The sequence below is a fragment of the Phaseolus vulgaris genome, chromosome 2, assembly GCF_051622355.1.
Source record: "Phaseolus vulgaris cultivar YP4 chromosome 2, ASM5162235v1, whole genome shotgun sequence".
Taxonomy (NCBI): Eukaryota; Viridiplantae; Streptophyta; class Magnoliopsida; order Fabales; family Fabaceae; genus Phaseolus; species Phaseolus vulgaris.
This window is the reverse complement of record NC_143499.1, coordinates 46,049,168-46,070,603: the sequence shown is the minus strand read 5'-3', so window position 1 is coordinate 46,070,603 and position 21,436 is coordinate 46,049,168. Positions and strand designations below refer to the sequence as shown.

Below are 21,436 nucleotides of genomic sequence, written 5' to 3'. Positions count from 1 at the left end.
TATTGCATGGATGAGGTCAATTGATATTCATTAAGCATCTGGAATTGATTGCAATGCAGTGTGTGTAGGAAAAATTATCATGTTGATGAAAACATGAAAAATTAGTTACAAAAAGATAATACATAAATAATAGTTTTTTCATGTTTTCATCAACATGAAGATTTTTTCACTTTGCAAGATATCCTTGCTAACACGGAGGAGGTCTCTGAATTGCAATAAGTTCCATATGCTCATGTCCCAGTCATGGAATTCTAGTTTCATGAAATATGAATTAATTTTATCATGCAATATAAATATAAAGCAAATATACACCAAATTATTATTGTTTTTAAATTCTAAAATAAAAACATGGTATATTTTGTTAGAATTGCTTCATATTTGCAATTTTAATTTGATAGATAAATTACTAATTTTATCATTAGAAACTATATTCACATATATAATAACAAATAGTGTAAGTAGAATATTCACGTATACTTATCTTTATAAAGATCAATAAAATGAACAATACCTAATTCTTTGAGATAAAAGAATATCTTTATTAACAACACTCTTATTAAAATTTTCATCTTCTTATTCTTGGTAAAATTTGCATCTTCTTTTTCAATTTGTCCTTTTTAATAAGAATTTCAATGTGCCATTCATCATCTGAATCTCTCATACACAAAGACTAAAATAAGGACACAATTTCCCAAATTTGTTTACCATTCATCAAATAAGTTAATTCATCCCATTAGTAATTTAATATTATCCCTGTTTTCCTAGGCAACTTTCATAGCATAATACCAAATATTAATCCCAAACATTTCATAAAAATATTTATTTGGACATATTTCATAATAATATTTTCAAGGCCAAATTTTTCTTTGCAAACCTGACTCAAGATTAGGATGAAACTCTTTACTTTCTTCTCCTTCTCTTCTTACTCTCTCACGGTCCATTCTGCCTCTCAGTTGCGTCTTGTCGGTGAATTTGTTTTTGTGCTTTCTTCCGATTTATTCTGGTTTTGCATCATCCTGCGTTTTCATCATGCGGTGTGGGTTGCGTTAGTAGTGTTACGACGGTGTTTGTGGTGGTGGATGGTGTTTTCTTGGTCGGAGAGTGTATGGCGGTTGTTCATGGAGGTGGTTGTTGTGGTTGGGTGTTGGCACCGGAGTCACGTGTTGGTGGTAGTTTGTCGCAATTGTGTAAAGTATCAATCAATTAAATTAAATAAAAATGAAGGATAATGAGAACAATGATAAAGGAGAGAGAGAGGTTACCGGAAACACGATCGAAAACGTTGGAGAAAGACTCTCCCTCGGAGAAGCCATAGAAGAATCTTGCAGCGAGTTTTCTTTATTATCTTCATCCTCTCTTCCACCTAAAAGTTTTCAAAGTCCTACGCCAGAATCCGTGATTCTTGCTTCACGCCAGAATCTGTGACTCTTGCTTCACGCCAGAACCGCCAGAACCGCCAATAACGCGACGGAGGCGACACCGGCGTGACGCGCCTTCGTGCCAAGCCAATGACTGTTGTGGTGGGGAGTGGTGGTATAAGTTATGTCTAATTCTCTGTGCGCCATGTCTCCCTTCATATATATCTTCTCCAATATTTTGGCTCATATTTTTTTCCCTCTCAGAATTTGAACATGACACCCTTCAACTGATTTTGAAAATAAAATAGTTTTAAACAATCTCTTAATTCAAAACCGTCTCTTTCAATTTAAAGCAAACAAACTCAAATCCTATTTAACTACTTTTTGTTGAATGGGTAGTTTTAAATAAATTTTAACTAACACAACTATATTAAATATATATACTTTTATCCATAATTAATAAAATATTAAAAATTATAAAAAAATGTAAAACTCTAAATTTTTATTTTTATTTAAAATTCAAGGCACTTACTTTGATCCATGAGAGATCCTAAAGGGGATTTTCCTCTTAACTACTATTTTATTTTATTTCAATTTTATCCTTACACTTATGTTATGTTATTATTTTATAAATACATGAGAGGAGATATTTGTCTTTTTGTAACATTTTCATTTTTAAAAACTAAATTTTGAATTTTAAATCCCAAATTATGAATTATGAAGTAATTGTAAACATAATTCAAAATTCTAGCTGTCTTGAATTTCATTCTTGATCTTTTAATCATCTCTCTCAACTTCAAAAACTAAGCGTGAGTCACTCATCTTTTGAGTTATTCAACCAAACATTGTAAATTAAAACAGAAATTAATACATACAATTAATGTTCATATATAGATCTTATCAATTTATGATTCTCAGAAATATCATTATTTATGGTCCAAGACCATACATATTGAAAAAGCGAACTACTCTAAATTTAATGAATAGACAAATTCGTAAAAATAAAAATGTGGACTAATAATAATAATAATAACAATAATAATGATAATATTAATAACAAAAATAAAAAATGAGAATACACAATAATGGTAAAAATAAAATACTAAATACATAATAATAATAATAAAATATAGATATACATTAAAAACAAAAATAAAAAATACGGATACACATTAAAAATTGGCAGTTTTAAATAAATTTTAACTAATAAAATTATATTAAATATATATTTTTTGATATTAAAAACTGAATAAATAATGTTATTATTAGCACATTTATGTTAACAATATAAATTTTGAGTACATTGTGAATAAAAAATTTGTCATTATCATCATTTATGTAAAAATTATTATACATTGGTGTGAAGAATTGGCTTAACCATTCTTTACAAATTTTGTTTCATACGAAAGAATGTCACATATATATAAAGGTGATTTTCCTCTTAACTACCATAATCTATACATATCTGTTATTGTCACACACCTTATTGATGGTTAAGAGTGAAACAACTTTTATTTGCAGAGACATAGGTTTTCATTAGGTATCATATATATATATATATATATATATATATATATATATATATATATATATATATATATATATATTTCTCATGTTAACCAATGGGCTTTTTATTCTATTATTATTATTAAATCACATTTAAGCACAAAACCCAAACTCTATAAAGGGATTTCCCTCTTAATTAACATTTTATTTTATTCCAATTTTATCCTTACACTTATATTTTATTTTATTATCTTAAAAATATATGAGAGCAAATATTTGTGTTTTTTTGTGACATCTTTATTTTTAAAAACAAAATTTTAAAATATAAATTATAGAGTAATTGTAAACATAATTCAAAATTGTAGTCGTCTTGGATTTCATTTTTGATCTTTTTATCATCTCTCCTAACTTCAAAAACTAAGAGATAGACACTCCTCTTTTGAGTTATTCAACCGATCATTGTAACTTAAAACATAAATGAATACATACAATTAATGTTCATATATAGATCTTATCAATATACGATCCTCACATTCATGTTCATACAATTATAAGGAAATAAACACTTTTACCTTGATCCATGAGAGATCCTACGTGAGTAGTTTCTTTACCTCTTGACAATTCCGTTATTGTCACACACCTTCTTGATGGTTAACAGTGAGACAACTTTTATTTGCAGAGATGAAACCCTATTGCTTTTAATTACTAATCTTCATCCTAGGTAGGTTTTCATTAGGTATCACATATATATATATATATATATTTCTCATGTTAACCAATGAACCTTTTATTCTATTATTATTATTAAATCACATTCAAGCCCAAAGTCCAAACTCTATAAAGGGATTTCCCTCTTAACTACTATTTTATTTTATTCAAAATTTATCCTTACACTTATGTTTTATTTTATTATTTTAAAAATATATGAGAGGAGATATTTGTCCTTTTGTGACATCTTTATTTTTAAAAACTAAATTTTGAATTTAAAATTTAAAATTTAAAATTCTAAATTCTAAATTATAAATTATAAATTATAAATTATAAATTATAAATTATAAATTATAAATTCTAAATTTTAAATTCTAAATTCTAAATTTTAATTTAAATTATACATTCTAAATTCTAAATTTTAAATTCTAAATTTTAAATTTAAATTTTAAATTTTAAATTTTAAATTTTAAATTTTAAATTTAAATTTTAAATTTTAAATTCTAAATTTTAAATTCTAAATTCTAAATTTTAAATTCTAAATTCTAAATTCTAAATTTTAAATTTTAAATTCTAAATTCTAAATTTTAAATTCTAAATTCTAAATTTTAAATTCTAAATTCTAAATTTTAAATTTTAAATTTTAAATTCTAAATTCTAAATTTTAAATTTTAAATTCTAAATTTTAAATTCTAAATTTTAAATTTTAAATTCTAAATTTTAAATTTTAAATTTTAAATTTTAAATTCTAAATTTTAAATTTTAAATTTTAAATTTTAAATTATGGAGTAATTGTAAACATAATTCAAAATTGTAACCGTCTTGAATTTCATTCTTAATCTTTTTATCATCTCTCCCAACTTCAAAAATTAAGCGAGAGTTACTCCTCTTTTGACTTATTCAACCAAACATTGTAAATTAAAACATAAATGAAAACATACAATTAATGTTCATATATAAATCTTATCAATCTATGATTCTCGCATTCATGTTCATACAATTATAAGGAAATAGACACTTACCTTTATCCATGAGAGATCCTACATGAGTAGTTTCTTTACCTCCTGTATCTCAATCTATCTCTTATCAATTCCGTTATTGTCACACACATCCTTGATGGTTAACCGTGAGAGGAACTCTATTGCTCTTAATTCCCAATCTTTGTCAAATGTAGGTTTTCATTAGATATAATTATATATATATATATATATATATATATATTTCTCATGTTAACCAATGAGTTTTTTATTTTATTATTATTATTAAATTACATCCAACCCCAAAACCCAAACTCCATGTCATGTGAGTCACATAATAAAAATGAATTTACATAATTTCTTACAAACATTTCCCTTCAAACCCCATTTTTTATTCTTCAAAACCACTTACCAATAACCTCTCTCCATAAAGTCATTAAAAGGTAACTTTCTCAATTCATTGTATATAAAAAGTGAACCATTTTCCTCAAAAGTGTGTGTAATGATGCATAAAGAAGTAAAAGAAGAAGAAAGTTTCATGTTTTCAATAAAAAAAAACTCTTTCATTCTTCTTAGGTATGCACATTCTCTTATTCACTTTACTCAACTTCTTTATTACATTTTTTATATATTATTTAATGTTAGAATTTACCTTTCACGACACGTTTTTAGTCATGGTCAATTATATATTAAATTATAGAGAGATGTTTCTCAAACTTTAGCAAAATTTATTTTTAAAAAATGACTTCTTGAAGAAGATGCAAATTTTATAAAATCTTCAAAATGAAGTATTGTTATTTTATTGATCTTTATAAAGATAAGAGAAAAACCTTAGAGTTGAATGAAGATATCAACCAAAATATTTTATAAGATAAAAAAATATTTTAAACCAGTGAAATACAATTATTCATTAAATAAAAAAAATAACTGTCATACATTAAAATTTAGTTACTGATATTATTTTAAGGCTTGCTCCAAATAGTGGCTTACGTCAATATTTTTTTATAGTGTTTATATGATTCATAGAAGTTTCGTAAATATTAAGGGACAAGATATTTAGTGTGTATGTATATCGAGGAAGTCGGAGTTATAATCATTCGCCTGAAAACTTCAAACAATTTTTAGCCGTTGGTGCAGCTATTTCATGCTGTAACCTCTTCAACTATTTGAAAGGTTTACCTATCAAAATAAGCACAATAATGGAACCTGCTGATACTGTACCCAAAAAAATCTGCCAAGGTTGATGCAAACGTGTCTGGTTTTTTTGGACATTAAAACAATGAAAAAACTGTTGGAACAAACCTGAGTGTGGTGGATATGCTTCAGCCGTTGATCACTGTCTCTTCAAGCATGGGTTTATGCGTTTACATTTTAATACAAATATTTCTTAAGTTAATGATGAAAGCATTATAGCTGACAAATTAATTTTGAATAAAATTATATTAAGTTTAATGGATATGCATTGTTACTGTAACCGTTGTAATAAAAAAAGTATTGTTAACATACTTATTAAACAGTTATTACAAAAATTAACAAATTTTCAATATACATAATAGTTTGGTGTGATTGAATGTGTAAATTCTTTACACAGTAGATGCATTTGAAAATATACCATAGTTATAATCACTTAACACTTATTTTTTTTAATACTCACAACAGTGCCGGTGAAATGATTTATTCGCCCCCGCACAATTGTTTCGGAGATAATGCTAATACAACACTCTTAAAAACATTTTTTTTATTATGTATAATTTTTTTATTTTGAGTTATTTAACAGTCATAACATAATTTTATAATTACAGGAAAATTTTAGCTAATAATAAAAATATGAGTGTAATTTGGTAAAGATTGCAGGTTTTTTTTTAGGAAACGTATATAACAAACATGCAATTGGCAATTTTTGAAACCCAAGCCCGTGTTCTTCAGTAGGGTCCAAATTTGTTCCTCCTAACTTAGAAAAACAAAAGAGCCAATCAATCCATAACCCACAAGAGAATAAAGGGGCAATTTCCTCCTACCGTACCAATTTAAATCCGTACTTTATAATCTTTCAAAAAATTTAAAATTATCTTCTATTTCAGATTTGAAAATCTGAAATTTAAATAATAAAATTTGCAAATTCACATTAATATGGTGGAGGAAGAATTTGCCTAATAAAGGATAAGACTAAATTGACCCAGTTTATTTATATTCATGTCGCAGTTTGTATATTTACCAACTCTCTCTACTATTTTTTTAGATCTAACTAATGATTAAAATCAATTAATTATTAAAATATTAGAAACCTTAACAAGTTATTGCGATTTACCTGAGAAAAAAAGCTTTCAAAGTTAAAAAATGTGACTACGCGTCAAATGTCTATCTGACAAAAGCTTTAAAAGTAGTTATTGGTTTTTAAAAGTTAATAAAAAAATTGAACGCATTTGATGTTTTATAGTCTACATTAAAAAAAAAGTCAAATTCAATTTATTTCTATTAAAAGAAAAATTATGAAAAAAATGTTCCAATAACAATTATTTTAAAACTATTTTTTTTCACGGAAATGATACACTAAAGATTTCAAGATATTATCGTCAAGTTATATATAATCATAATTAAATGATGTAATAAGTGAGTATATGGTTTTTTTAAATTATTAAGATGAAAATTGTTAAAATAAATGGGGATTTGAATCAGAGCCGTTGAAAGGAATTATAAGATAGTGAGTGACAGAGGAACGTGATGTGAGTTTGAGTTTTGTCTACTTGTGTCTCCCACAGCTAAAACCCCCAAACCTGAAATCAAAGGTAGAGAGAGACGTATCTTCCACTCCCAAACACTTCTTCTTCCAACCAATCCACAGTAGAATCAAGAGGTGAAAATGGCTGATTGGGGCCCGGTGATCATCGCAGTGGTGCTGTTCGTGCTCTTAAGCCCGGGCCTTCTCTTCCAGATACCATCCAGGGGAAGAATCGCGGAGTTTGGCAACATGCAAACCAGTGGAGCCTCCATTTTGGTTCACGCCGTCATCTACTTCGGTCTCATCACCATCTTCCTCATTGCCATCGGCGTTCACATCTACACCGGCTAACTCAACGGATCCGAATCTCAATCTCCTTATCTGTCCTCGCCTTTTACTTTTACATTTCCTTGTAAGTTTCTAGTGTATCACTTCTGATCTGTTACTGTACGTGTGTGTGGATAAGGATGATGTTGTTTTTATCAAGATACGAATCATGATCACGCTGAGTCGGTGGGTTCTGTTTTGGGTTTGTTCAAAGTTATTTCAAACGTCACCGTTTCCGCTGCTGTGTGGATCGCCTTTGCAAGTTGTCCATTCAAGGAAAAAGGCAAACATGTAAAGTGAAAGTCACGCCGTTTGTCTTCCTTCTTCTCTTCCTTTTCCAGTAACCGCTTTTTTCAATTTCTGACTTTTTTATTAAACACTACCGTTAACTGTGGTACTAATAGTAGTATTTTTTTCTGGAGGATGAATCGATTAATAAATATAATTAAAAAATTTAGGCAAACGCGGAACGCGCTTTCTGGCTTGCCCGTTGAGGTGCACATGCAGAGTATCCACGTCGTTCGTTAGGATTTTTTTCACTGCATTTTTTAAATTAATTTTGATATATTATAAAAGTTTTTAATATATTTTAAAATATCAAAATCAGGATAACATCAAACACTGTTAACTCCACTTGTAGGAGTCCTTAAAGTTAGCATTCTTGAATATTGTGGCCCAATCTGCAATCAAAGTTACAACAATTTGATGTTTGAAAGTGCTAAAATTATTACTAGGCATTTACTCGGTTTTTAATACTACTCAGTCAGAAGAGTGATGATGTTCCTACCAGTCTAAGATTTCTACACATAATTTAAGAAAATCAGAAGATATATATACATAATCTTTTATATTTATTAAAATATTTTTAGATTTTCAATAAATACATTAAATAAGGAGCGAGTTAATTGTGATAGTTGAATACTATTATCTAAACACCGTGATAAAATAATGACAAAGTTAATAACATATGCTCATGAAATATTTATAATAAGAAAACAATATAAAAAAAAATACGAAGATCAATTGCTATACATTCCTTTAAATTTAAGTGAATATTTTTTGCACAAGGTTATTATTATATATATATATATATATATATATAACATTCTAAAAAAACAAAGGACACATTATAATTGTAATTATGTAGGAGACTAATCTCCTTAAACATTATATTTTCTATAATTAAATCATTAATTTGGGATAATAATTTGGTATTTTAAATTAAAAGTGAATGTAGAGAATTTTATGAAATGTATTTGTTTCTTTAACATATACTAAAGATACGCCACAATCATCATTTTATATATTTATCATAACAAAAATGGAAAAATTTATTTTTGATGATGATTAAAATAACTTATACGGTTGTATCTGTTTACTTTTATAATATATAAACTCAAAAAATTAGTGTTAATGTATGTTTTTTTTTTTTTTTTTTTTAAGTTTTGAAGTGTATTTGAGCATCACAAAATTTCAAAAAGGTTGATTCTCCCTACACTATACACCGAACACACTCACGTGAAATGTCAATTTTGTCTTTAATGATTTTAAAATTTTGCCATTCGGATATTTATATTCTTAAGTCAAATTACAAAGTTTCAGATATACAAATCTAAAATTAATATGTTACTTATGGATTTCACCATTCAGAAGCTTATTTGGATAACATAAATGACTTTCTCGATGTCAAAATCCGTAAGCAAACATAAATGAGTTTTGGATTTCAATCCTCTGCACCATTTACAACACACAATTCCGGATATGAAAATCCAGAACTCATTATTCACTTCCAGATATGACTATCCAAAAGCTTAAATGAAATATGAAAATGACCTTTCGGATTTGAAATCCAGAATGTATAAAAATGACTTCCAGATATTGAAATCCGTAAGAAAATGTGTGAAAATGGCTGAATGGGGTTTTAAAATTTTCGATGAGTGTGAGTTAAAATTGATTGGATGGAGAAAGCAATTGTCAATTTCAAAAGAATAAAAACCCAACGGGCCCATTTTCCTTTATCATTCTGGGCCAAGATGGAGCTCGAAATACCCGATTTCTGTCTGTAGCCCACAACCTCATTCCCCCTTCCTTGCATCCTCTCTTTCTCACCCTCACTCTTATTTTCCGGTTTCACTTTCTCTGTCTGTCTCTCTCATGGCGAATCTAGCACGCTTCTCCAAGCGAGCCCTACGAAGCGCACACTCGCTCGCAAGGCATGCGCAACCGCAGCCTCAGCCTCAGCCTCAGCTACTGGCCGCGGAACGCGGTTTCGCGACGGAGGCGGCGAAATCGATTACTCCGTCGCCGGATCGTGTGAAGTGGGACTACCGAGGGCAGAGGAAGATAATCCCGTTGGGTCAGTGGCTACCGAAAGTGGCAGTGGATGCTTACGTGGCACCCAACGTGGTCCTCGCCGGCCAAGTCACCGTGTGGGACGGAGCCTCAGTTTGGCCTGGTTGCGTTCTCCGCGGCGATCTCAACAAGATCAGCATCGGATTCTCCTCCAACGTTCAGGAGCGCTCCGTAATTCACGCCGCATGGTCTTCTCCAACAGGTTAGGTTCCCATTCCAACACATTCGTTCCCTTTGCGTTTCTCTACATTGGAATTGGAAATGTGAATTGTGGATTTGTTCTTTTGATACTAGTAGTTATGAAATTCTTGCTTCCGTGTGATTTAATTTAAGCATGTTGAGTTATGAATATAATTGGTGTTCCTTCCTCGTGTGTTTCATGGTATTAACACTTCTATTGTCAGAATTCATTTATGGAAGATAATGGTAATTGTTGGCCCTGATTCATTTGAAAATCAATCAGCTTCTTCGAAGTACCTTGAAGTTCGGTACATAACTGGCTTCTAAGTTCTAACATCAAACTGTTGCCCAAAAGAGAGTAAAGATAAGTTCTAACATCAAAGTTTGGTATTCTCTACGCCCACTCAACCTTTTCTGCCCACGCATAATGAAATAGAGCTATGCTTGTTAGTATGAATTCTATACGAATATAGGTGTTTCTTTGTATTTCATTGGATAACTAGTAAGACCGTGTTTGGATAAATTTCTACCTAAGCAATGAAAATGTGAAAAAATATGAATTGGACTTTTCTCATAAGCTAAAATTAACAATCAATGTACACACTGTGGTTTTCAGAGCATATAATTTCCCAAGTTTATTGTTGCTCATGCGAGATGTTCAATTCATTTTACTTTATCTTTTTTCCCTGTAAGTGCTGATAAAGAAGCTTATCTAAACCGGACCAAATTTAAAGAATAAAAAAACAAGATACTTGGATCCTACTTGTCTACACTATACATTTCACTTTTGAGGATAAAATAGGTAATCTCAATCATGGCTTAGAAAATCAACCGTCAATACCACACGCTTAACAAATTATAAATGTGTTGAAATATCAACAGGAGATTACTTATTTCATCGTTATTCACTTTATTGGAGCCAAATTTAAGAACCTTTGGTTTAAATGACGCAGCTTTTTCCATGTAAAATTTTCGTGCAACAATGTTGTACCAAATAGCATTTTTGAAGGAAAAATTCTTATTTTATCTTTATTCACTTTATAGGAACCAAACTTTGGGTGAAATGATGGCATTTGTTTCATGTGATATATTTGTGCCACAGTGTTGTACCGAATAGCAGTTTTGTTGCTTGGCCTTAAGTCCTTTCCTTACCAGTTGACATCTGCTTGTATGAATGAGTTTCCTTAATTGTTGAGAGCAAGATTTGTTTTCTGTCCTGTAGAGACAATAGGATTTTCTAATATTATTGAAGATTGTAATATCTATCTTTTTCTTACATTGAGCCAGAATAATTACTTAAATATTTGGAGAGTGGGGATGGAGTGGAAGTTGAGTTTGACGCAGATGCTTGTTTGATCCGACTACTCTCTATGCTAGGGCCTCGATCTTTAGGTGACTTGGGTGGTATGCTACAAAGAGATGAACCATACTTGTGCATGTGTTTTTGAGTTTGAGAAATATAAATTTGTTTGAAGCAAAGATACATCTGATCACTTAAGTTGTTATTTTGAGTCTGGCAAGAGGGCACCTTGAGGGTTGTGTCCTACACTGATACATACTATAAAATACTTAGAAGACCACCTTTAAAGCTATAGATAATAAATTAAGCATTCACCTTTCTTCATTCATTTATAATAGGTAATGAAGATTGCACTTACAATTATGTAACCTAAAACATGCCAACAGTTGAATAATGATCCTCTAAGTGTCGTTATCCGCCTTTAGGAAAACTTAAATGTAAACTAAATATTGTTCAAGTATTCTAATACCACCTTACAAAATCTTGAATACATTTACTTTTTATTCCTTTGGACCCCTGTAGGCCCATCCTAACATACTAATGAAATAATTTATGTTACCACTATTGTAGGTATGTTGTACTTGTATGTGATGGTCCTTTCCGACACTTCCAATTTCCCTTCCAACCATTGTCAGCTGAGTTTCTTCAGGAAAATTAGTCTTGATCCTTGTTTCAAAAAATGAAAAATAATTGTTGGACTACTCCTTCTTTCTATATATAGAACCATTTGACAACCCTTTTATAATAATATAATAATAATAATAACATTTGAGTTAACCAATGATATTTTGATAAGTAATTAATTTATATCACTACTTGAAAATAAAATCAGAATGATATATTCATTGTTAAGCTGTTTACTGTTAACTGGAGTTAGTTATCAGCATACTTTGGAATTGTCTATTGTCAAGTGGAGTTGAATAACATTGCAGTTTCCAAATGGATATGAGATCCTTGAAAATTCATATGGTACAGACTCAATTATAGTTTATGAATGTGTTGCTCATTCATTGTTTATGCTTTCTTCTGTGAAACAGGCCTTCCGGCTGACACTTCAATAGAGAGGTACGTGACAATTGGGGCATACAGTCTTTTGAGGTCATGTACTATTGAGCCAGAGTGCATTATTGGGCAGCACTCCATCCTAATGGAAGGTTCATTGGTGGAGACACAGTCAATTCTTGAAGCTGGGTCAGTAGTTCCACCAGGAAGGCGAATTCCGACCGGTGAACTCTGGGCAGGAAATCCAGCCAGGTTTGTGAGGACTTTGACCCATGAGGAAATCTTAGAAATCCCTAAACTTGCAGTTGCTATAAATGATCTGAGCAGAGACCATTACTCAGAGTTCCTTCCTTACTCCACCGTATATTTGGAGGTTGAGAAGTTTAAGAAGTCCTTGGGTATTTCTGTTTGATGCTCTTTTTTTGTTATTCTTCTATGTATCTGTGAGCTGGAGTTTTGCTTGTAAGGAAATAAGAATCAAAACAAAGAGCAAGCTTTGTATTCGTTGCTGAAATTATTAGCTTAAAACATCATGTTCTATATAATTGACTGGAGTGATATGTTCAGAGATGAGAATGCATCATCTGGGCTTTGGCCATTAGTATTTTACTCTTAAATGGACAGGTTCATTGTTTCTCCCTTTTTATCCATTTTTTGCAAACAAATATTAATCCTAAATGCCTCTATGTCCACTTGGTAAGTGTCCTTTCAACCGGTACTGTGTGGTTAAACAATCGGGGTTCCATCGCTTTCTCTGTCTGCCCCATTATTTGTAGGCATGTGCTAATGAGACGCAAGATTTCATTTGAGTTGTGTTTTGAAGTTTCCGTAGGAAAGGTATGGATAGTTCTCCCTTGACGATGTTATTTCAACACTTTCCCCATGGTTATATTGAAGTATAGCCCTGAAATACTTGTCTCACTGTAATGTATCAAGATGCTCTATATCTTGTGTGCTAAGAATGAGAGGTAATTCAAATTGCAGCACATCCATGGTTGATACTTGATGCATGCTGACCTTTTGGCCGTGTATCTCCATTCAGACTGCAGAAGAGGTACTTATAGATGTAAGTTGGCTTTATCAATGTTTTAAAACTAAGCATTGAATTAGAAACATTAGATTGAGGTTTAATGGTTCAATTGAGATTGAAATCGACTTGACATTAATGAATCAATAAAATGATAATAAGAATAATAATATATAGCATAATATTAAATTAATATAATATCATTATTTTTTTGACTCCAAAAGCTAAAATGGGCATAATTTATGTTTTTAACTGTCAGAGTAAACATAAAAGTTTAAGTAAAATGTTCCATGTATATAAATTTAAATAAAATACTATAATGACTATTAACAACAAAAAAGTTTACTTGTAAATAAAAATAAAAAATTGTATAAATTATAGTAATCAGGATTATAAATGATTAAATTATGACTTATTACCAACAAATGTTAATTGAAAAAACATTTATACTTGTATTCTTTTTAATATTTTTTTGGGTCATAATGTTATTGATGTGGAATATTTATCAATTTTGATGATAATTAATCCTTCATACTGAGATTTGATTGTACCCTTTTGGTCAAGTATTATCTTCCAGATACTTTTTTTATTATTTACAAGATTGAAATACAAAATCTTGAAGCATCAAGTTCTACTTTCTCTCAATAGGACATTTTTTTTTATCAAATTTTAATGCTTCTCACCTATTTTTATCTAAGTTGAACAATTCTTAAATGGATTTTACCAGTTTTAAATGTCCAACTTAGATATAAAAAATGTTACTTTGACTTTCTGAATGGCTCGAAGCAAATATTCAATATTTACGTAGTGAATTCTTCCCTCCTAACTATATCACTTTCAAACACAGGTTTTTAATTCATAAAATTTGGATTTAATACTTTGAATAAGAGAATCGAGTATAGTATTAGCACTACTCGGGCCAATAACTTATCGTTCTTCTTCTTACATGTCCAACTTTTCCTTATAATTCTCTTAATCATTTTTCAAACTTATTTTTTATAGTAACTTTTCTGAACGTCATTTTGAGAATTCAAATGATAAATGGATGATAAGGAAATTTACGGTCACAATATACGATCTATAATTGAAACTTGTGACAAATCCCTCTATTCTAGATTTCAACGGTTTATTTTAATGAAACGAAGACTTTGATGCATGCATTACACTTATATTTACACCAGTGTCAACAACCACTTCCAATATGTGAATAATTAAAATTGAAGCACTAAAAAAGGTAGCTCGAATCCAAGTTATTATTATTATTAGGGGAAAAAATGGGATAATATAAAAGAATAAACCGTACAAAGAGCGCAATGTTGTGAAAATGGAGATACTAAAATGTGAGTGTAGACCCCAGAATCAGGGGTGGTGCCGTCGAGCCAAAGGGCAAGCAAAACTGAAGAAGGCACCCCACTTTGATGGTCAGAGATTCTTTAAAGTTAGCTTAATTCTTATTGCGTGATTTGTTGTCAAACACATTTTAGTGAGTTTATCTTTCTCACATAGTTGAAGCCGTTGAGATGCCCTTTGTATTCACTCCACCAACATCATTACATCATTTCTAACCAAAATCTTCATTTTATTGCATTACTTTAGATGCTACTAGCTCTCGTCTAATGCAATTTCTTTGTTTCTTTTATTGTTGTTGACTTAGTTGGATAATTATTAATAACGAAACTTTAAATTTAATTCAATCTTATAAAATCGGTTTAAGGTTTACATACACTTATATATTATGAAATGTCTTAATTAACACTTTAAATTTAATTTAACTTTATAAAAGTGAACTTTAAACTAACCCAACCTTATAAATGGATGTAAAACCTCACCAATTTTACAACTTTATAAAATCGGTGAGGTTTATACTCATTTATGTACTATAAAATGTCTTGATCTCTAGTTGATGTGTGATTTCAATAATAATGAATATTATTAGTTTACATTTTTTCTTTTTTGATTGGTGATAGATCCGTTGATTTGTGTGAGGATAATCTTATGACGTATTCATTTAAGTTGTATGATTGTTTGCCTCATATGTCTTTCTCTGGGTTAGGTATGAGAGTTTTGTATAGGCAGACTTTAGAGTAAGTCTGTGAAGAAGGTTATGGTTGAATTAATGTATAAGGGTTGAATCATTCTTAAAATGGTTCATATTTATTTATTTTTTATTGTTAATAAAAAAATTATATTTATAAAAAGAAAAAAAAAATGTGGGAGGAACCCTCCTATTCATACTTTCAAAGCTAAAATTAAAAATTTCATTTGCAGCAGTGGAACACTTTTGGGATTAAAATGTTTGACTCCACTTTCGTGTGAACTGGAGATTTCCTAATTAATGAGGGAATGAGGGCCGACCTAAAGTTGTGTAAATGATATATTAAAGTTAAAAAAAAAAATGGCCACTTGAACTGTAAAACCAAGGTGAGATAAGGATGAGTTCAGTTTTTTAAAAACCAGCATGTTTGATAAGATGGCAAATAAATTAGTTTCTCATGAAATTGTTGAACTTTGTCCCAATTTTAGCATAGAATTTTCATAGTATTAATACGAGTATAAGTTTATCTTATTTGTTCTCTTTAAATAAATATTTTTTTTTTCTTTTTTACATGTAAGAATATGAAACTCTCGGTTTATAATGCAATAAAATCGAATGATTTATGCTTCTATACAAACTACCTTGAAATTGTTTTTATTTATTGATTTAATTATTGTCGTTTTCATTGTGTCTTACTTGTATTTGAAAAGTGTGATAACTTAATTTTTTTCCTAACCATTTTTCATAAGTATAATTTTATCGTCCCAGTTGTGATATAATAATTTATTGTCATACGATGCTCTATTTTGTGTAATATATTATTGTCATAAATATATTTTTCATTTTTCATTAACATGCAACATAGATTTAAGCTCAAAAATAAAATATGAATTCTTAAATTCATTCAAATTGTGTTATAATCTTTATTAGTATAAAAAAGAGAGTAAAAAGGTGAGTGCATACTGGAATATTGGTATACTAATTCTCAACGGAGATGAAAATGAGATAAAAAAAAATTATATAAATGAAGATGAAGTTTTACTTCAAAAATAAAAATATAATAATTAAAACGACACACACCCTAACTTGAATTAAATAAAACTATCATTAAAAATCTAGAATAATTATTGTTCCTTTTCCTCTTGGAGGAGGGTGAAGAAAAGATAAATTTGAATAATGGGAATTAGTTGGCACATATGTGGAAGCATTATTTAAATCATCTTTAATTAGAAAACCAGCAAGGAAGGAAAACTCCTTTTTTTATGGATTTCACAAAATCATCAATCGCATTGTATAACTTATTAGTTGGTCTAAAAAAAATATTTTTTTATTATTTATGAAAACTTGTTCATCAACAACCGGGAGATTAATTTTTTCCAAGGACATGAAAAAGCTATAATATGAAAAAATATTCTAGCATCATGCAAGTATTGGATTGATGAGAAATTTATATAATAATTTATAGATATTGACCTCTCAACCAAGATTTCCCCTATATAATCCAACAGGTTTTGTTCTTGGAAAGCAACTACAAAGGCCGTATCAATGGATATTCTTCTACAACGTCAGAGGCTTCTTTCAATGGTTTGTTGTTGGAGGAGGACATGGCTCAAAACTGAAGTCTATGTTCTTGCAAATGTTCTTCATACACAGAGGTAGATATTGCTAAGGTTTATTGTAAAATTTTAGGTGGGGATGTTGGGACAATTCAATCAAATCAAATCTCCTAATGACTGGGTCCTTTGCTTTGATTGAGTCGTGCCAATATCAGTTCCTGCTAACCATAAACCAAGCTTTTATCTTTTACATTCAGAACTAAGATGCATGCAGATAACAGTTTAATCTTTGTAAGATTGAGTTTTAATGAAAGTCTAATATATCAGATAATTTTAAACAGCAAAAGAAACCCGAATTTTGGCTTTTTTTAATTATTATTCTCTTGTAAGCTTTTAATGAAAACTTTATCCAAATGCCAGCATATAAATCTAAGCTTAATTTTAGTTGATTTCATAACTTGTTTTTAAGTCAAATAAGTTTCAAACAATCATGTGTAATAAGTATGTAACTTGGTCACACACAAGAAGATGATGAATGATGAATTTGGAAATGAGCTTATGAAATATGACAGAATGAAAATAACTTAGTAATTTAATGTTAAGAAAAATAATTTGCACGAGGTAGTTTTGAATGAAAGTGATAACTCTGAAGAGATGAAAAATTTGATAACTTGATAGTAGATAGTTCATGGGTTGGTGAAAGATAAATTCAGAATTAAAATAGTGCGAGAGAAAGAATCCTTGAAAGTAAAAGAGTGGTGAATTAGATTCTATTCCCATTGAAAGGGAAACAGTGGAGGGGGCTTCGTTCCCCTGGGATCCATTAGAACTATGTTATACATCGACGAAGAATGGTGGTCACTCCCATTCAGGCCCAAAACCGGATCCACGGCCTCCAAGCTGTTATGATCATGCAGGCTCAGGCCCAATGGCTGCATCGAATGCGGGTTCACCATTGGGCTCAACCCATTTCCAGGACTGTGCGGCTGTGGTGATGACAGAAGAGAGAGAGCACGAGAGGAGTCGTGGACCGAGCCTGTAAGGTTATCGCACAACATTTTGCACCTAAGCCCACCGCTTTCGGAATACGGGCCGGCCCTCAGAAACATCTGGGCCTGGCCCACGGACCCACCTGGGAGATGTGGGCTTTGGTTGTTGAGGGTGTGGTCAGCTTGCATGAAGGCCAATTGCTTCCCTTCTTTATAACCGGTTGGAGAAGATCCAAGAAAAAGCTCACCCTGGTTGTGGTGCTGTTGGTTGTGCCCATGAAGCCTACCATCACCAGAAGCAACAATTCCACCCCATGTTGGATTCATCACAGTAGTGGATGGGTATACATGTGAACTTGAGAAAGGTAGCAACTGGGTACCTGCTTCACAATGGGTAACTTTGTTTTTTTAATGTAATAAAAAAAAAAGTGATTTTTTTAATAATTACTTATTTCAGTAACAAGTTAACCAAAGTGGTCCTATATTTGGGGTGATGAAAAAATGATAATTTAAGTTTGTACTATTCATGATGGGTACAGAATTTGGGTGTGTATGGGGAGTGTTAGCCAAAGGTAGTGGTGCCTAACCAATAATTGATGGATGAGTGTGTGTGTTTTGTCGAGAAATGTCGAAACCGTGTAAGAAAAACTGGTGGTGTGGCAGAAGAAGATTTTTAAGCAAAGTGGACAGATACTTAATAGAGATAAGAGTGTACAGGGATGGGGTGTGTGTGTATGAGAAAAGCAAAGGGTTTTGTGTTGTGTGTGTAGTGACACGTTGTTGTAGTGATTTGGGTGGAGATGAATGGAGGAAATGAGGGTATTGTGTAAGTGTGTTATTTGTTACTCTTAAGATTTGTGTACCTACGTGGGGATCCTCAGCAAATGTCTGCTCCAAATCTAGGCACACATGGGTCCACTCAGATAATGTAGGTAGAAGTGGAAGCTAACCTTGGTAATTCGACAAAAAACTACCAGACCGCGTAAGAGGTTCTGGTTGGGGCTTTCTTCTCCGTCGGTTGTGCCCATCTAACCGCTTCCTGCAGCTCCTTTTCCCCTCATCAAATTCCTCCAGTGAATGGAACCTACACAAGTTCATCATTCAAACAACTCCATTCTGGTAGCATGTCATGTCAACTTCTCAACTATGCCATCAAAATGCACATCATAATACTCTTCAAAACACACCTAATCCACCTTTTATCACCACAATAATACACCCCTCACCATTGCACAATATGGGGGCTTATCAATGCATCATCCCATCAAGTACAATTAAACCTACATGACTTCAATGACATCACACACCCTGGTCTCCTAAATTAGCATCACACTTACTGTAAATCTAATTAACTATTCACAACTCTTTTATGCACAACATAACCATCTTCAATATAACCATACTCCCTTTTTTGTTAGGATTCTGCTTCTACCTCTCCCTCATCAACGCTAAATTAAAATATTAGCCATGTATTTGGTATTTGTTGGTTTAATTGCCACAGATACAACTCATATTTACAAGAAAGGTTTGAATCTCATTACCTATAGTAAAGATTTTGTTGGTAAAAACTACTGTGAGTAATATACAAGTATTTTAGTATACTGAATGAATCTTGAGGTTTTGAACCCACTTTACTTTGGTTACCAAGGCAATTCAAATAAAGAAAAGAAGCAACATTAAGTGAGATGGAAAATCATGAGAAATTTGAAGCAAAAGTCATGACATACACACAGACATGTACATATACACATATGAAACATGCACCTGCTGCACTGCTGGCAGAACCTTTGTTTCTGGCCCCCAATTGTGACCTGTGCAGTTTTGGAATGGACTTCGCAGACCTTGTGGCGCCTGTGATAGTCCCTGCAGTTACTGAGGTCAGAGTTGCACCCATCTACAAGGCATGACACTGTTTGTGTCCCGTTGCCAAGGGCACGAGCTCTCTTAGATGACCCAGAAGATGAGGATGTGATCTTGGAGACTCCTACAGCATCTTTGTTCTTGGTCAACACTGATTCCATGCCAGAATTCCCCACCTGCCCAAGCTTCAAGTCAACTGAAAATTCCCCCTTACTTCTAAACATTCCATATCTGCTTGAGCCTTCCATTGTTTCCATGTTGGGTAAGTTTGCCTGATCCACTTCACTCAAATCCCAAGAAGGTGCTTTCAGATTCCAGTCCATACCAAAAACACTTCCACTTTTTCAGCCCCTCTTGTCTTTCTTTTGCTCCCCTTTCTGTATACCACACCAAGATGCTTTCAATTGCATGAAAATTGAAAAGAGAAAGTTAGGCAGGGAGGAAACATTAATTGGACTAGACCCTCATAAAAAAGAAGGTGAACCAAACTTCATGAAAGTGTATCTCTAACTGATTAATGTGCAACAACCGAAATTCTATTCAACGAGATTTTTAAAGTGGAAACTGATAGAGGGGAAATTTATTAAAAAAATAAAAAAAGACAACCATAAAATAGGCTCCTTATATGCAACTATATTGCACATTTGTTTGTCCGTATTTAGCAAAAAGGAGAGAGAGAAGAAACCTGCAGCAGAGAGTGGTGAACACACGTAACAATAACCAACAACACTAGCAAGCTGAAAGAGTTCCAAGGAAATCGGAGTTACAATTCACAAAGTCACCTACATGATATATAATAAAGCAAAAAGATGTCAAAAAGGAACTAAAAGAGTGTCTGTAGAGAACATTAATTAGGTGAAGGATACTTACTTGTTCCCTTCAGCAGCAAAACCTGCAGTGAACAGTTAAATTAAGGAACCCAATTTGTTTCTCTTCTTTGATGTGTTTTAAAAGTAATAATAGTAAAAGAGAGAGAAAGGGTGAGGAATTGGTGTATTTAGAGAAGGAAGGGCAGAAAGCATACCTTAAGAAGGTGAAAGTGTGGATTTGTGCAGAGAGAAGTGTGGATAATGTGTTGAAGTTGATACTAGGGGAGTTGGGAGAGAAGAAGAAGAATGAAAGCCAAAAAGGGTATGGATGATGTGCTGTGTTGAACAGGTAAAAGTGAATATTTTAACAATTTAAAAAAAGCAATTTTCCAAAAATGGGGCCTCTTTGGGGCATTTTAAGCTTGAGAAAGAAAGGAAAGAAAGGAGATATAATAAGGACAGGCTGTTGGTTGCTTTCAGCTTTTTTAGTCAGGAAAGTGAAGTACAAAGAATGGATGCTCAAGACAAGGCATGTGGCATTGTGTTTCACATTTCATGGCATGTCTTTCCTTTATTAGGATTATCTTCCTCTTTTAGTTTTCTACACTACAGTAACACCTTGTTTAACTGTCACCAAGGACACAAATATTATTTATATATATATATATAATAACACAATATTCAAATAATACACATTTCAATAAGTACAAAAACAAATCCAATCAATTTAT

At 31.4% G+C, this 21,436-nt stretch overlaps 3 protein-coding genes across 17 annotated transcripts; 2 read left to right on the top strand and 1 right to left on the bottom strand.

The window, feature by feature from the left end:
• Positions 1–7,263: 7,263 nt before the first annotated feature.
• LOC137812601 (DUF3339-domain containing protein) lies at positions 7,264–7,901 on the top strand. Its single transcript, XM_068614705.2, has one exon. It carries the CDS (start codon positions 7,410–7,412, stop codon positions 7,617–7,619), a length of 210 nt encoding a protein of 69 aa, XP_068470806.1. The 5' UTR covers positions 7,264–7,409; the 3' UTR covers positions 7,620–7,901.
• A 1,720-nt stretch (positions 7,902–9,621) lies between these two features.
• LOC137812600 (gamma carbonic anhydrase-like 2, mitochondrial) lies at positions 9,622–13,075 on the top strand. Its single transcript, XM_068614704.1, has 2 exons — positions 9,622–10,149; positions 12,465–13,075. The coding sequence occupies exons 1-2, from the start codon at positions 9,750–9,752 to the stop codon at positions 12,839–12,841; spliced, it is 777 nt and encodes a 258-aa protein (XP_068470805.1). The 5' UTR covers positions 9,622–9,749; the 3' UTR covers positions 12,842–13,075.
• Positions 13,076–17,702: 4,627 nt separating this feature from the next.
• On the bottom strand, positions 17,703–21,129 carry LOC137812599 (squamosa promoter-binding-like protein 13A). 15 transcript variants are annotated; one of them, XM_068614691.2, is made up of 6 exons: positions 20,921–21,059; positions 20,767–20,788; positions 20,582–20,678; positions 19,801–20,293; positions 18,987–19,120; positions 17,703–18,419 (listed from the first exon to the last, which is right to left on the bottom strand). In XM_068614691.2, exons 4-6 carry the CDS (start codon positions 20,217–20,219, stop codon positions 17,818–17,820), a joined length of 1,155 nt encoding a protein of 384 aa, XP_068470792.1. In that variant the 5' UTR covers positions 20,220–20,293; positions 20,582–20,678; positions 20,767–20,788; positions 20,921–21,059; the 3' UTR covers positions 17,703–17,817. The 15 variants fall into 15 exon arrangements, with proteins under 15 accessions (XP_068470792.1, XP_068470800.1, XP_068470796.1 ...); XM_068614699.2 differs by having other exon boundaries at positions 17,703–18,416; XM_068614695.2 differs by having other exon boundaries at positions 19,801–20,273.
• Positions 21,130–21,436: the final 307 nt, after the last annotated feature.